Here is a 17,747-nt window from a genome sequence, read left to right as displayed (position 1 = left end):
AAAAAGCGGATTGCCCAGCGTTAGACCTACAACCCTCTTTCGACCTTGATAAACTGTTCAAGAGGAATGGGATAAAATACCTCTTCGCCACTTAGAAAGGCTTTACTGGGAAATTACGGTAGAGGAAGATAGTGAAGAATCGTGTTTATTAAATGGAATATTCATTAAAAAAAATTAGATAAACTATTTCTGTAAATGCAATGAAAATGGTCTAAAAATATGCGATGAATTTAGATGTTTTAATGCATTATTGGTGCCTTTAATATGTAAATCCAAAGTCCTGTCGTATAAATGTTTTTAGAAAAGGAATAAGAAATTTTGGTGTAAGCTTCTACCGAATTATTCTCGACCGAATGTTGATGATTTTTTTTTCAATGGCAGATTGTGAACAATTGCAAATGTAACCCTAATTAATCTATACAAGGCCGGATGTGGTGGTCTCTTTATTATGGAGGCACCTAATAGGTGGGCCACCATCGCCTTTCCTATGAAGGGACGGATTCCGAAGAATATAATGGAAAGAAAATTGGGCGAAGTTTATAATTTTAATTTCCCTTTCAGCTATTCTCATAAAAGAATAAATTGTTCTTCTTTGTTAGATGGAAACAACTTCGAAATTCACTGCAAGAAAACAAAAAGGGTGGCATTGGAGTCACCCACTGGCGAATTCAAAAGTAGTCATAAATGACTTACATTTCCCGTCTTCTTTCGTTTGATTAGGATGTCGCGAATTTTAACAATTGAAAGAGAAAACTCCAGCAATTGAGAAGAAAGTTCTATCACGTGACATTTACGAGCTCATTTAAATACAGTTAGTCAGTCATTGTCACTGCATATCTCGAACTATCAAGCCATCAAATTTTATGTGAGTGAAGTTTCTTCAGCAGATACTCCAGAGAGGGAAAATATTTATGTTCCCATCATGCAATTCAGTTGTGCAATGTTGACAGCTTTGTTCTCATTAAACTAGAATGAAACATCGAGCAATTTTATGTCAGCAAACGAACTCGGTGCAGGTAAATAGTGTTCAAACAGCTGACGAAGTTGCACTTTAAATGAAATAATTTTCCGTTTTTAAACAGCTTGCTAAATAATTCGAATAAAACGTTATCAGTATTATTTGCAAAGCATCGGACAAAATCATGCGTAAAATTTTGTCAAACTTCAAACAGTGATATTTCTGTGATTTTTTACAGATGAAAAATGCAAACGATCTTTATGCTGCGTAGTGACTGAAGAATATTCTGTCCAAGCTCTGTGCATTCGCTTTAAGATGCCAACTAAAGTAGCAAATCCAAGACATAACTCGTTAAAAACAGACTTCCAGTCTATGGAACCCGAGCAGTCTGAAAATCTGCCTGATGATGAAGAAATTATGTGTGGAGTTGGATCCTTTTATCCCGCGTGGCTACAGAAATTTAGCAAGCCCAAAGTCTTTTTTGTAAATCACACCCTTTTAGGTCTTCTACAAGGAGCCTTCTTCACATATTTGGTTGGATGTTTATCAACGCTTGAGAAAAGATATGGGTATGAAACTAAAATAACAGGTATAATTATGATATCCGAAGAAATAAGCCCGATTCTTTTTGGGCTATTACTGGGATATTTTGGTGGCAAAGCTCACAGGCCTCGTATTGTTGCAATAGGAATGGTGGTAGCTGTTGTCAGCTGCTTTATTATGGCGGCACCCTATTTCATATATGGGTCTATTCTCTACCATAATTCAGAAGGTTTGCGGTATTTAACAAACAAAACTAAGCATGAAATTTGTGATCATAAAGAGAAGGATTATTTCTGTGAAAAATCACCAACATTAACTGCAGTATCTCTGCTGTTCTTTGGGAATTTTTTAAAAGGAATCGGAACCTTAGCTTTCTATATCATTGGAACATCATATTTAGATGACAGTATAAAAAAGAAAAACTCTCCTGTTTATTTTGGTAAGCTGTATTTTCAAAATGCTATATTAACGTATTCCATTATTATCGTTTGTTATTATATTGTGTAACTTTCTCTGTTAATATGGGTTATTATGCCTAAATGATACTTGTTTCAAAGGTAAGATTTAGAGTGGAAAAATTTTTAAGCATCAATTAACGATATTTTCCGTTTAAAAGTTCTGGAATTCTTGCATAATTCGATTTCTTTTCTACAATAAATACCACTGTCTTAAACTAGTTATTCTTAATACGCTCACTAGTCATAAAGTATTTTCCCGCCTTCTTAGCATGCCTTCGTGGTGTAGTGGTCAGCACACTCGATGCGTATTCGAGAGGTCGTGGTTCGAGTCCCGGCGAGGGCATTGCACATTTTTCATGTCTCTTGCTTCAAAACAACTCAACATAGTGATAAGTACAACTACTGTCTCAACATAGTGATTAAGGAAAGCGAAGTAAATCTTAAAATGTGTCTAATTAAATGCTAAAAAATATGTAATTGATTATCTCCAAGCTAAGAAATATAAAAAAATTATGTAACAATTTATATGACACCCCATTTTGTCCGTTTTAGTTTTATTATGGATAATTATGACAAATTTGGTAATGCAAACTTAAGATTTACACAGGGCTTCGATATTAATTAAGAAAAATTTCTGTTTTTAAGAGTGATTAAATTAAACCTTTTTGATTTTACAGATTTCAAAATGTACACAAGATAAAAAAAAAAGGCTGTTAATGGATTCCTATTCTTAATATTGATAATGCATTTAATTTTTTCTCTAACAGCTAGAAGTCCTACTTTAGTGCAGCCAAATGCATAGATGCATATTGAAGTTTGAAGAATCTGCAGAATAACGATTATTGTAAATAAACTTCCTAAATGGACTTTTATTTTAAAGAAAAACTTACAAAATCAGCACCATTAAATAAATTAAATAAAGATGTGCATTTTATTTTCTCCTGAATGAAGTCAAAGCAAATTTTATTAATTTAATGCCTGTAAGTTTTAAAATCTGCATAGTACATGACTTTTATTTCTTTTCTAGTTTAATTTAATTTTTTTTTAAATTTATTTATTTATTTATTTATTTATTTATTTTTAGCCCAAAAGAGCGTTAGCCCAAATGAGCTATTAGTCTCAATACGGGATATGGTTGCGTATCACTTTAAATGTCTTAATCACTTTTCAGATTGTACCACTGAATATTACCGCCTTGTATTGCTTTCAAAGAACTTAAATAATGATGAATCTGCATAGATGTATACAAGTTTCTCGCACTGTGAAAAAACGATGGTACCTAGAGGTTATCAGATTTTGTATAACTAAACCGGATTACGTGCACCTGGAAGACCGAAATTTGAATTTCGAATTTTATATTTCATACTTTGTAATTCCAGGGTGCTAGAATGTCTATCCGAAATTCTAAAGATGTGCTGTTTTTAAATATTATGTGCCATAAGTGCGAGAACATAATATTTAATTAGTAAATTTAACAAACAGGACTTCAGTAATAAAAAGACAACATTTTGCAAGCCATCTAACTAAGAAAACTGTAGTTTGAAATGATAATCTAAGAAAAAAACTGAAAAAAAAATTAAAAAACATATGCTGACATGCTAACACTAACACTTCATAGGAAATTCTAAACACATGTTGCTTTTAAAATTTTTGTAATTTTGCTGTTGATTTGAATTGTATCTGATGTAAGTGGCAAGCAAATTATCCGTAATAATAAAACTAAAAAGACAAAAGGAAGTGGGTTAGTAGGAGTGAATGTAACAGCAGGATTGCTAAACTGCGAGCTCAGCATAGACAAAGCTTAATGAACCCTTTTGTGAGACCGTTAAAATACGAGTCCTTTCAGATTATTCTTTTTTATTTTTTTAAATTTTTTTTTCCAATTTTATTTTATTATTACTCCAAATGGGCTTGTACCTGAAGGATTATTGTTTTCGTTTTGCGATTTTGCGTCGAATCACTATAAATGTCCGTTTCACTTTTCATACTATTGCCACCAAATGTTAGAGTCCTCCATTATCTTTGAAGAAATTAAATAATGATAAAATGTGCATAAATGTATGTATATTTCTCACATTGTGATAAAACAGCGGTACACAGAGCCATCGAATTTTGAATGACGTAATCCTCCTACGAATATGGGCATGCGGAAAACCAAATTTGATATTTGGAATTTGTTTTATTATCGATTTCATATTTTGTAAACCTTTAACGAATTTTTGAGTAACAAACTCGACGACTTAAACGCGAGCAATGGCAAGACACTACAGCGGGGAAAAAAACTTTTTATCTCCAGAGGGCGCGGAACTGTGTATTGGAAATTCTAAAAATATGCTCCTTTTAAAATGATTTTGCGACATTGCTACTGAACTGAATTTTATTATTTAAATGCAAAGAACATGCTATTTAATAAATAAAGGTAACACACAAAAAGTTAAAAAAACGCCCTTTTGGACGCAATTTAAAATCTGAAACCTTTCAATTTTTTTATTTATTTATTTATTTATTTTTAATGATATTCTCATTGTAACTTTATAGGAATCTTTTTGTTATTTGCATTCGTTTGCAAGTTCCTTTTCAGATATTGAACCTTGGAAAACATCATGTTACAATTTCTTACTCTTGAAAAGTTAGAATTCTGCGTTTTAAGTTTCTTTGAGAATTTCATATTTAGGTATTATTATACGTCTGGGTCAATGCAATTAAATATGCAGCTAGTTACGTGCGATTTTATTTGATTGTGTAGAAGATTGATCAGTTTCAAATTTTAAAATTCATGCATGTTTTAAAATTGTTTCAAACAGTAAATGCATTCGTAAATCATTTAGCCCACCAGCTGCCGAGCGGTTAATTCGCTGAACACGTAGTTCCGTACGGATTTCGAATCCCTGCGAACGGGCTGGCTGCATGGGAGTTTTCGTGGTTTTCCCCATCTGCAACGTATATACAACATAGTTTCTCTTACAAATTCCTCCACGAAGGCATCCCTCATCTTATTCAGATAGCCTTCGAGAGGTTTGCCATAATTAAACAAAACAAACTACATCCCTTAATCACATTAAAATTATGTCGTCGGACATTTAGAAAAATTCTATGAAATTCTCAGCAACTTCATTTGTATCTAAATAAGCAAAGTAATTTATTTTTCTATGAGAATAGCTGAAAAAAAAATAAAAAGTATAAATTTACCAATTTAACTTACCCCTTTCATGGGAGTTAAGTTATTTATGCCTATGGAATAGGCGCATGAAGGTCTTGACCATGATTTAAAAAGTTTAATAAAGGACCTTTGGAAAATGCCAAGAGCTTCTCATTTTAATGAAGGTTATTATTCAATACTTATTTTCAAATGTATGTAAATAAACTTCCTGAACCATACATTCAAACTGCTAGAGAGAAAATATGTGAATAAGTAAAGTATGTGCTTAGGAAATTGTTAACTTTAATTCATTAAATTTACAGTACGTGGGTGTGTGAGTAGGCATAACTGAATAATTACGTACTATGTACGAAAGCCAATTTAAAAACTGCATACCGAAAATGAAATCCTAAATTTAATATTAAAAAAAGCCGTTTTACAAATGTAATTTGTTTCAGGACTAATTATTGAAAATGCAACATTCTCATTATGGTTTATTATATTTTCATCAGTAATCCTTAAAATGCTTTAACAGAGTATTTTTCTTTTGTAAAAATTTAAATTCGCTCCCCCACCCAGCTTCCCTAATTATTTTTACGTGTTTCTTATAAAAATTTTTAAAAGTGTATCTCTTTTATTTAGAGAAATAATTTTACTTTTACACATATGCGGTTGCTTCACCAAATGTATTATTTTACTTTAAAAAGGTAAGATCCCTTAGTTTTGGAAAAGAGATCAGACTTAAGTATTTAGTTTCAATTTATGAACGAATAAGTTGTACTTCATTATGGAATTCAGTTCATGAACAAAAAATCTACTTTCATTCAAGTTTTAGTATTTTTAAACATCTTTTATACTTTTTATTGTTAAATTTTTGAAATTTGTTAAAAATATTATAAATTAAGTAAATATACCTGCATTTTTCAAGTTTAGGAAGGAGAAGGGGGAGCATGATTACCTAGCAATGGTTAAAAAGGATACATGGAGCAAAACCGATTCAGAAATACTGCTCTAAGAATACTGTTACAGTTGTCTATTAATTAAGTACACGAGAGTAATGATTTTCTATAAATTAATTCATTTCTATAACAGCCTTGTCTAATATATGAACTAGAAGCTACGAAACACACTATTGTAACAATGTGAGCAAATCTTCGTCTGATTAAATCCAGAGCTATAACGTGCACGGTTAAAGAGTTACTTAAGTCAGATAGATTGAGCAGTTATAGAAATTCTGATGGTTTCTTTATAGCTTACTAGCAGCTTCGCTGCCAGCCTTCGTCTGGCTTTTAAATGCACCGGAAAAACGGCTGAAGGGAACACCAAAAGTTAAATTTAAAAACTGCGTAGAATTTTACTCTGCAGAACAACTTTATCAAAAAAAATCAATAAAAATGTATTATATATACATATAAATGACAATTAAATATGCCAATCTCTTAAAAACAGTGACATAAGAAATACGATGAAACATTGTTGCCGAACCCATATTTCTAAAAGAATGAAACTATTCAAAATAATGCGATTTCATCAAAAATCGATCAACAACAATAAGACGGGAAAATTGTTGCAAAAATCATATTTTTAAACATGTGAGATGTGAGAAGTGTACTCGGAAGCTGCATTTAAAACATTTTTTTTAAAAATACAAAATATTATCATTTTTCCAAAATTCTTTTTGTAAAAGCAGTCGCAAGGATAAAAGTTTAACGCGTCCAAAAATCAAAGAAAAATAAACTGTGCATTTTTAAAAATAAACGTTTTTAGAAAAAATCCCCTTGAAAAGGTGTTAAACTCCCTTTGTTAAATAAATTCGTATTAAATCGATTTATTGAAACACGAAGTTTATTTTAAGTTCGTAAGATAGCTAAGTGCCTACGTTTCATGACGATGTGAAAATGGAGTGTGTAGAGTAAAACCTCGCTTTCCTATAGCCCATTATGTCTCAAAATGACGCGATTTCGTCACAAAGCATAAAATAAAAAAAATTCGAATTCGAATTTCGAAAACATCGCTTCGAGGTGTGCTGGCTCTTGTCTAGGTGCACTTATGTACCAAATTTCGTAGCCGTGGGTCTATTAGCTTACGCGCAGCGCGAACCAAAGTCACACACACAGACAGAATCTTTCTTGAGATTAAGCTTGGAATCATACAATAAATTTCAACATAACATGTAAGCATGATAAAATTTTTAACTCTCATGTGGTATTTCACAAACTGTATAGTTATTACTTAAGAGCAATGACAACGTATACCCAGCTACATTTTTCTTTGTTGTACGAAGTAAAAGAAAGAATATAATCGCAAAGAATTTCGGGTATGATATTACAACAAAAATAATCCGTTCTGAACACTGTCGAATCCATTTGAACAATGTGCTTCCTTGGCATGTAAGTAAGTAAGGATAGAATAAAGGACTCTTTTTCACAAAGCGGATTCAGAAGAGATTTTTTTTCGTCGCGTCTGTACATACGTATGTATATATCTCGCATAACTAAAAAACGAGTATCCTCAGAACATCGAAAATTTTTTATATGCGACTAATATAACATGTAGTTGAGCACACCCCTTTTTGGTTCCAATCGGCTACACAAAACCTATATAAATCTATGTATGTATGTACCCACTCTGTGACCCGGCTCGATGAGCTCAGTTTTTTATTCTTACATATTAGTAAATTGTGCATTTTTTTCCTTTCAAATTGATTGAATTATACTGTTCTTATGTTTCGGTTAACGTTTTTATGCCTTTACTTCGTCTGCATGCAATAGTACTAGAATTACCAACAATTTTAATGTTGTTTAAGTGATATTAATCCTAACGAAGCAGCGATTTGTTTACATTTGAAACTTTTAGTAGAAGAGTGAATTAAGTCAGTTTGTGCACCAGCTTCTATGGCTTTTCGCCAAAATGTAAACTTTCAGTTTTGTCCACTGAAAAATCTGTCTTCCTGTCCGTTGGCTGAATTACTTGGTTTTGGATAGAAACGCTATTTGTAACTGTAAGAATTATCTTTAACTATTTTTAAATGTATTTGGTGTTTTATGTTTTTCAGTATTATGCCGTTTTTAATGAACATATTTTCAGTTTTCATGCACCCTTGCCGCAAAGATATCTCTAATGAAATTCGAGCAAATAAGTTTAAATGAAATGCAGCAAAAAATGTGTATAATTTAGTAGTTCGTAATAGGAAGTCATATGATGTCCACAACAGACCTTTTTTTTTTAATCATTTTAGGTACTCTGTTTTCTCTTCGCCTTCTAGGACCAACATGTGGTTTCTTGCTGTGTTCCTTATGTTTGAATTTCTACGAAGACCCATTTTGTAAGTATATAATATATTCCTAGTTTAATGAACTTCATATTAAATTGGTTAATTGAAACAAACTGCAAAAACTGATTAAACTGCAAAGACCGATTTTAAAAATGTAAATCTGAAACGCCATGGGGAGTTTCTTTCTATAATTCAGATACTTTTCTGAAGAATTTCCTAAGAAAAATTTATTTCCTGTTTATGCCACTCAAAAGAAAATGCATGAACGAATTACTTAATCGACCACGATTCGAAACTTAGGTGAATCAGCTTTACACATATGCCCAGAAGTGTATATATCCAGCAGTTAGCATATCGGCCAGATAGCCCGCTGACGGAAATAACTTAATCAACATAACACACTTTGGTAGAGTTTGGTAGAGGGCAGGGTAAAGAAATGCTGGACGAGGCGATAGTGCAATAATGGAAGAAGAATACATTGCGGGTGAGAAGAACAATTTCAGTTACATATTTACAGAGTTATGGATAGGTGGTTACAAAAAGCATCCACAACGTGAATAATAAATGACTACTGTGCAATATATGAGCAATTAACAGACTCACTGATAAAACAGTAAAACGAATATCTGAAATAGGGCTAAATACTAAATAGCAATACTAAAAATAATAAATAAAATAATAAAAAGCGAAATAATACATAAAATAAAAAAGTCAAAACAGTGAAAACATAAAATAAGCCAAAAAAAATAATAAAGGTTCATAAGTCAGGGTTTACAGTTCAAATAGATAAGTATATACAGGGAATAAAAAAAGCCGAAAAAGCTAACTTAAGATAAAATTAATTCATTACAGATACAGAGCATACGGGTTTTGTGCTGGTGACGAGGATGGCCGCTGAGAATTACTCCAGCCAGTCTGAGATTTTGCGTGCAATGTTTATGCAATCGCATATGCGTTTCAATGCACTGCGATTTTTCGAAGTAGCTTCGGCCCATGCATGGATGTGGTTTGCTACTGGTTGCCTAAGATGATGTTTGGCAGTCTCTCTGCAAGCTCTTTTAATTCCATCGACGGGATCCAACATGCTGAAATACACCTAACCCAGTGGGCCAGCCGTTTCGTCGATGGTGAAAAGAAAAAGAAAGTCTCTCTGCAAGCGAACAGATAGTGGCCCGGATCCTCCTGCCATCCCGCATAAGCAATGATCGTTTTCGCGTCGTCTGAAGCGGTGCAGGTACGTCATGAAGGAACCATGCCTTGTTAGAAAGAGTGAAGTGAAACGAGCCACTTTTAGAACCCGGCAGACTTTTGGAAAAAATCTGTGAACTCTTCTGCCGGTGGTCTCTGTCTGCCACAGATGTTGCCAACGTTTGAGTAATTCTCTCTCGAGCTCAGCTTCTAAGAACGAGCTCGGGAGAGGCACGTCAAGTGTGCGAACGTGAGGGTCAGTTGGTGCTCTTTTGGTTATTGCATCTGCAATTTCATTACCAAGTATTCCGGTGTGGGCAGGTATCCACTGGAGTTCAGGCCTATAGTATTTTTGTGTTCTTAGTAAGAGTTTTTGTATGGCCCTGACGAGCGGATTTTTACTACATATGCCTTGGATTGCCTGAAGGCTAGAGGCTGAGTCTGAATATATACTCGAATAGTTATTTTACAGTGCGTAGACAAGTGCAGCTTTTAATGCAATCAGTTCAGCCTGAAAAACTGAGCTGTGGTGTTTAAGCATTCTTTCCCAGATCTTTAAGTTCTGGTTCCCAGGTAGAGATTTTCTGTCTTATTTATCTTTAATTTTCTGATTTATGTATTTACTGGATATTCACATGTTAGATTAAGCTAAGTCTTTTATTTGTCGAAAATTATCTGTAAAGGGAGTACTGCTTTGAGTCTAAAACACTAGTTGTCTTTTAAAAAGACAAGTTTGCAAACATAACAAAAGAAAACATTATGTGTTTCCATCGATTGATTAAAAAATGTATAATTTCATTTACGGAACATGGACAGTGTTCCCCAAACTAAACAAGCTGATTAGTTAAGAAGTACTAAGATTGATTTTGACTTCTTTTTATGCTCACGGATACCAAACTGATTTTTTACTTCCTTCTAAAATTAAAGATAATATCAGAATCGTGGAAAGTTTCGTTTATCAAATTTCAACAGAAATATTCATTTTGACCCTTCCCGAATCAGTTTTAATGACGTTTTTGTATGACATTTTGTATGTAAAATGGGTTTAAAATGTGTCCAAATGGATTTTTGCGTGACGTCTATACGTAGGTATGTCTGTATATATGCATTTATCAGGCATAGCTCAAAACTAATTAGATGTAGAAATTTGAAATTTTATTAGGTATTGTGAAAAAGTAACGGTACCTAGAGCTATTAAATTTTGAATAATGTAGTCCTCCACCCGAACAAGGGCACCTGGATGCCGGAAATTTGAAAATATGATTTGTTTTCTTACCTATTACATATTTTGTAAAACTTTATCGAATTTTTGTTTTAAAAACTCAACGATTTTAAAGAGAGCTGTGGTAACACTAAGGAACAGATAATTTTCATCTCCAGCGCGGAAGACTGTCTGTCTGAAATTTTAAAGATATGATGTTTTTAAATACTTTGTGATTTTGCTGTTGAATGGGATTCTATGTGATGTAGCGCTAAGAGTGTGATATTCAGTAAATAAAGTAAACACTCAAAACTTCATTAATAAAACGACAAAAGAAAGATATTTTGTGAAGTCATCTTAGTAAGAAAACTGAACACTGATGTGCTGACCTGAGAAATGATTAAAAAAATAGAAAAATGTATGCCAACACTTAACGCTGCATCGGGAATTCTAAACATATACTGCTATGCGGCTCTTTTGTTTAAGTTTTGCAGTTTTCCTGTTGGATTGTATATGTGGCTTAAGTGCGAAGAAAATTACGCTTAATAAATAAGCTAAAAAAAGGGGGAAAATGGATTAGTGGGAATGAGTGTAACAGGAGAATTGTAGACTGCAAGCTCAACGAGAACATAACCTTAACAAATCCTTTTGGGCGATCGTTAAAATCTGAAATTTTTCAGATTTCATTTCTTTTAATAGATTAGTTTATGTTGGATCTTTTAATCAGTTTAGTAGAAGTTAATATAGATATCTTTCAGATTTAACTATTGCATAATTAAACAGGGAATATATATATATATATATATATACTTTCAGTTAGTTTTATTAATATTGAAGAGTTGAAAGCTGACGCTGCGATGTTAGCTGAAGGTTTCCTCCCTGTTTATATTCTTAATTATGTAAAACACATAAATGTAAAGCAAAAATGTTTTTGACTTTATGAATTCTTAAAACTTGATGTGGAATAAACTTCACACTTTTCTAATATAAATCACTAGACTGGTCACAAGTGTTTTATCTATTTATTGAACATAACGCTTTTTTTTTTTTTTTTTTTTTTTTTTTTTTTTTTTGTACAAAAGTAAACTTCAGATTTATTTATAAATGCTGCTTTAAAATGAAACATTCTTTCGAGCTTGAGTTTGTACTTGTTAAAGTACTGTAAAAGACTAACAAAAGTAGGATTTCATTTTCAGATGATCCTGGTTTTGGAACAAAAGATCCTCGTTGGATTGGAGCCTGGTGGTTGGGATTCATCATCCTTGGAATAGCAATATTGATATTGTCACTGCCTATGACACTGTTTCCGCGACGATTCCCGGGCAAACAAATACCCTCGAACCTGCAAACGAAAAGCGAAGAGGCGCCTATGTCACGAACTGAGCAACTCAAAGGTAATATATGATTTACATTTCCCGTTTACTTTGCTTCGATTAGAATATCACCAAATCCAACAATTGAATGCGGAAGGAAAACACGTTTTAAGGAAATTAAGTTAAAAAAATGTATAATACAGAATTATTTTTAACTGTGAGTAGATGAAGAATTCACATTTTTATTAGAAAGCCGTTCGAGGTTATATGGTGGATAAAAATGACAACCATAACATCTTTTAAAACTACTTTAAAAATGATTCTGCTACTACTAAGGTTATTCGCACACTTTGTAAACGAATTTCTTATATTTACAAAAATATTTTATCTGAGCTTCTTGTGTTTAAAATGTTCCATTTGATAACCCTTATTCTTTACAATCTTTATATACCGTAATTTCCAAGATAATAAAACATTTTTAGTATCTGAAGAGGTATAGTTCGACCATCTCATACGCAACCCTGTTTGGCATTCTGCCAAAACACTGAATTCTGAAGATCACCAAACTGTATTCTTTGCGAAAGAAAGTAGAACTCAAACTACTCTAGAGAAGCCGAAATTTTGCAGTTCTTGGAAAAATTATGCGATAAGGTCCAAAGTGTCCAATAGCAGAACTAAGTATTTTAACATGTGTTCAAAATGCCCTATCATGTTATACCTTGTGTACGAGGGGTGCCAAAAGTTGGAAGCGGTCTGAAAAAATTATTACCGACGAGTAAGGGGGTAATCGTCAACTTAAAATGGCGTCGTAAGGAACTTCTATAAGATGCTGCCCTCGGTAAAATCTTAAAATGGGAAAACAGAACTGGCTCAAAGTTGAGAAAAAGGAAAAAAAAAATTATGTTATAAAAGGTAAAAGTCTTCACGTAATCAGAACATTAACACTTGAATACGTCTTTGAAAGGGTACAATACGTCTTTGAAACTAAAAGCGCCATTTGTTTTGGTAAAAACAAGATTTGCTAGTAGTTAAATTTAGAAAATAGTAGAAAGAAAGTATATAAAGATAGTATAAATAATAATTAAAAGGGAAAAGATAAAGGTTCTTTGTACATATGTACATTAAATTTCTTATCGTAGTCATCCAATTAAGATTAATTACCTCCGATTAAGATTTAAGTAATAATTATCATATCACTTTAGATGAGAAATTAAAAAGAAAAGGTAGTTAATACCAACTTTCTTTAAAAGATATAGAAATTTTGAATAGAGGTGTTTTATTCTCTAAGAGAATATTGACTAAATTAATGATTTCTTCTAGTAAGTATTCGACATTGTTGGAAATATGTTTGATTCTAATGAGTTGAGTATGTATGGTATTAAGTATTACTTTTTCGGAAATATTGGGGTGCCAAGTGGATGAGTTTTATATTAAGGAAATTAAAATCTCTTATAGTGTAGGAAATTTTAATTCATGAAGAATAAATGCGATCGTATTCTGTTTGATTGAAGTTGTTGACTGTAGTAACATCACCCATGTATATGTAAATGTTAGAGTATTATAATCATTGTACTTGAGATAATTATTGTTGGAAATGAAATTCTCTTTTTCTTTTTATGTATGAGTTCAAATAGCATTTTAGATAAATATGAAACTTTTATTATCATTTTTTGCCATATTACGAAATATCTTCATCTTGAAATTTATTTATATGTATTCTTTAGATATGGGCAAAGCAATGAAACGAATAGCCAAGAATCCGATTCTGATTTGCCATTACCTTGGAGGAATCTTCCGTATGAACGGCTTGGTTGGCTATTACGTCTTACTGCCAAAATACATGGAGATGCAGTTTAGAGAATCAGCTTCTAAAGCCAGTCTTTACTCAGGTAATAATTTCGGAATAAATTTTCTGAAGTTTAGTCGTAAATAAAAATTTTATGTGTTGTGTCAGGTGTAGATTAAATTGATTTGTGATGCTTAAACGTTCTCTAGTCTCAAAAGTACAAGTATCTATTATTTTAAAATCTTATATAGCTAAAAAATTACGCATTTAAATTCTTATCGTAAGAAAACTGAATGGCAGTTTTTTTAGATTCCTAATGGTTTTATATCAAGCTACTTGCAACCACAATACTGTGCATTTTTCTTAGTATAAAATAAACCATCAAAGCATCGAACTTATGAATTGAGTAGTTGAATTCTTTGGAGGAATCTTAACGAAACACTTTCACATTCCTATGAATTTTAAATTTTAGAACTTTTATTAATAAACAATTGCATATCTAATTACATTTTAACATCTCAGGATTATGCAACTCATGTCTTTATTTACGTTTTGTTTTTAAAAGTCCTGCTAAGAAAAGTGATGCCTCTAGTTTCCGGAATTGTATCCGGAAAGTTAACTGCGAAAGTTTTCAAGCATTTAGTTTAATATATTTATAGTCTAATTTATATGGAATTAAACAATCAGTTTCACAAAATTGTACATATGGCTAGAAATTCTAAAAAATAAAAAACAATTCCAAAAGGGTTTGTTAAGGTTTTTCATGCTCTCGCTGAGCTCGCAGTCCGCATGGATAGTGTTACACTCACTCCTACTAACCCTTTTTTTTTTTTTTTTTTTGTCTTTTTAGCTTTATTTTTAAGCAGTATTTCCTTCGCACTTACGCTATATACAATAACAAAAATTTTTTAAAATTTTTAAAAGCAGCATGCCAATGTGCCTTTAGAATTCCGAATGCAGCGTTGAGTGTTGGCACACATTTTTCTTCCCCCCCCCCTTTTTTTTTTTTTTTTTCCCAGTTTTTTTCTCAATTTATGACATCAATGTTCAGTCTTCTCATTAAAACGGCTTTGCAATTTTTTTTTTTATCTTTTTATGATTAACGTTTTGTGTGTTTACTTTGTTTATTAAGTATCACGTTTTTGGCGTTTACGCCACATAAAATTCGATTCGAACAGCAAAATCACAAAATATTTAAAAACAGTATAACTAGAATTTCCGATAAAACGTCTCGCACGCTAGAGATAAAAGTGTTTCAAGTGTTAATGAAAATGCTTTTACTCATAATTTTCATAAAATACCACTGAAACTTTCCTTGGTCTCCCAAGTTTTACTATGTAAATATTTGTCTTATAGTTATCATTTACATATTTTCATGTACCTAGATATTACTAAATTTGACACGATTATCTGCGGTCATTGTGACTTTTGTACTAAGTAGAAAATGAATTATGTTAAGTATTAAAATTAAAACGAACGACTTTTAAACGTTCAACGATGTGTAGCTAATAAATAGACAACACCAATTAGAATGTAAATAAAACCACTCGGTAAAAACTCGGTGAATTAAGTCAGTTTCTGCACCTTCTGCCTCCTTTTGCCGAGTGGGACAAAAAGTAAACATTCCATTTTGTGCACTGAAAAATCTGCCTTCTTGCACGCTGGTCGAATGTCTTGATTTTGCATAGAAACTCCAATTTTAATTTTAAAAAATTAGCTGTTTTTAGTGTATTTGGTGTTTTATATTTTTCAATTTTTAATGAAGATATTTTGAGTTTTTATGTATTTTTCGCTTCCACGAAGTGAGAATTAAATTAATTGAACGAGAAATATATCTCTGATTAAATTCGAGGAAATAAGTGTAAATGAAATGCAGCAAAATTGCATATAATTTAGTAGGCCGTACAAGGAAGTCATGTAGTATCCACATCAGATCTTTTTCTTTAGCTGAAATATAAGATGAAATGGTCTAATAGACATTTCTGTTGTACCAACATTTGTGTGTGTGGCCAGCCAGGTAGCCCGGACCATTATGTCACCTTCTGCCCACTAACACGAGAGTGGCACATGCCGTTTTACAACACAGATCCAGCCTATAAAAGATTCTTCATTCGCCAACCAGCGGTACTTAAAAAACTCAAAAGTATTATGGACAGACTGCAAGCATTAGGCCAGGACTTGTGTGATTCGGCTTAACCACAACTCTATCCTTTATGTAAATGTATATTAATGTATAAGTGTATCATTTCTATTACTGTATGTATAGCCACTTAGGATGATACACGATTACGTGTTACCATTATTCTTCATCTATCATATAATGTATAAGTGTTATTTTCAGTATTTCATTTCCATTAATGTATAAGTCCTTAAGTGTATCATTTGTACTAATATATATGTATAGCCAAGTAAGGTAATACACGAATATGTGTAACCTTTAATTGTCATCGTTCACACTGATACACAATTTTCATTCTCAGTGTATCATTTCTGTCAACGTATAGGTGTGTATGTATCATTTTTATTGATGTGTGTATAGTCCAGTAGAATAATGTATGATTATGTGTTTTCATTTATCGCCATCATTTGTATGTGTTTATGCATATCATTTCTAGTAGTTTACGTATAGTCATATAGGATGACACACGATTACGTGTATTCATTAATTGTCATCTTCTGCATTATTGCGCCAGTTGCGTCAGTGTTTCATTTCTTTTAATGTATAAGTGTTTATTGTTTGCCTATCTCATTAACCCCTTAGACCAATATACATATGTATCCAATGTACCTATACCACCAATGTACATATGTATGAAACTTTTTATTAATTGTATACTGAAGCATAAATATGCACACGCCCTTGTTTGGCCACGTCAATACCACATATTCTCCATTAATATATTTCCGATGCAGCCCTTTCAGGAAGTCGCCAGGGTTGTGTTGTTCTAAATAGGTGCGGGTACCGGACGACACCCGATTTGTCATATTAAGCCGTCCGGGCCCTGCATTCACCTGTCACCTGTAATCCATATACGATGCAAAACAAACACTCTGATTTAAATCAACATGAAAAGTTAAACACATAATTAAATATAATACACACTATCTTTCAATATAAATAATGTATATTTAACGAAGCAAAATGTTATGATTACAACTGCCTAATTTTAAGTTCAAGCTTTAACACGGCATATTACAATAGGTCCTGCCGGCCTTGTTGGAATGCAAGCGGGGATTCTACTTGGTGGGATAGCAATACGAAAATTCAAGCCCAGGCCCAGAGTAATGACAGGCGGAATTGTCATAGCTGAATCTTTCAGTGCTTTTGCTCTGATCGCTTGTATGTGCATTACTTGTCCGCTTTATCAGATGACTGGAACAAGTTCTGTCGGAACTCTTCAGTAAGTAAAATGTATTACTTAAATCATTGCTGCTGAAATAATGAGGAATATTGATAGAGAAACATGAAATTTAATTATGAATCAATTACCACTATTCATTCTTCAGCAGGTGTGGTCAAATCACGCATGGAATCAGCAATGATCTTACGCTTCCTTTTTAAAATTTTATAAGGTATTTTCTCCCTCCTTTCTGCATGCCTTCATGGTGTAACGGTTAGTACACTCGGCGCGTATTCGAGAGATCCAGGTTCGAGCCTCATCGAAGACACTGCTCATTTTTCATATCTCCTGCTCCAAAAACGAAAACTAAAGACTCAACAGTGGCATATTCTAGATATCCAGGTTCAAGTCCTGGCGAAGGCATTGCTCATTTTTTACGTGTCCTGCTTCAAAAAAGAAACCTAATAACTCTACAATGGCATCTGAACTAAACGGTTGTGGATGATGATTTTTTACCACCAGGATTTGGCGATTGGGTCCCCTAAT

General features: G+C 32.6%; 1 protein-coding gene across 2 annotated transcripts in view; it reads left to right on the top strand.

Moving 5' to 3' along the window:
* The first annotated feature begins 837 nt into the window (after positions 1 to 837).
* The window catches only part of LOC118188624 (solute carrier organic anion transporter family member 74D-like), a 50,053-nt gene continuing 33,143 nt past the window's right edge, over positions 838 to 17,747 (top strand). For both annotated transcript variants that reach the window (XM_085823321.1, XM_035359117.2), the window contains exons 1-5: positions 838 to 1,940; positions 8,337 to 8,423; positions 11,958 to 12,155; positions 13,799 to 13,963; positions 17,063 to 17,261. In XM_085823321.1, coding sequence (XP_085679447.1) covers positions 1,274 to 1,940; positions 8,337 to 8,423; positions 11,958 to 12,155; positions 13,799 to 13,963; positions 17,063 to 17,261 — 1,316 coding nt within the window. In that variant the 5' untranslated portion in view covers positions 838 to 1,273. The remainder of the gene's footprint in view (positions 1,941 to 8,336; positions 8,424 to 11,957; positions 12,156 to 13,798; positions 13,964 to 17,062; positions 17,262 to 17,747) is intronic.

This window comes from Stegodyphus dumicola, chromosome 9 (genome assembly GCF_044657685.1).
Source record: "Stegodyphus dumicola isolate Sdum_Otavi_A_Nest chromosome 9, ASM4465768v1".
NCBI lineage: Eukaryota > Metazoa > Arthropoda > Arachnida > Araneae > Eresidae > Stegodyphus > Stegodyphus dumicola.
This window is presented reverse-complemented; position numbering and strand designations above follow the sequence as displayed.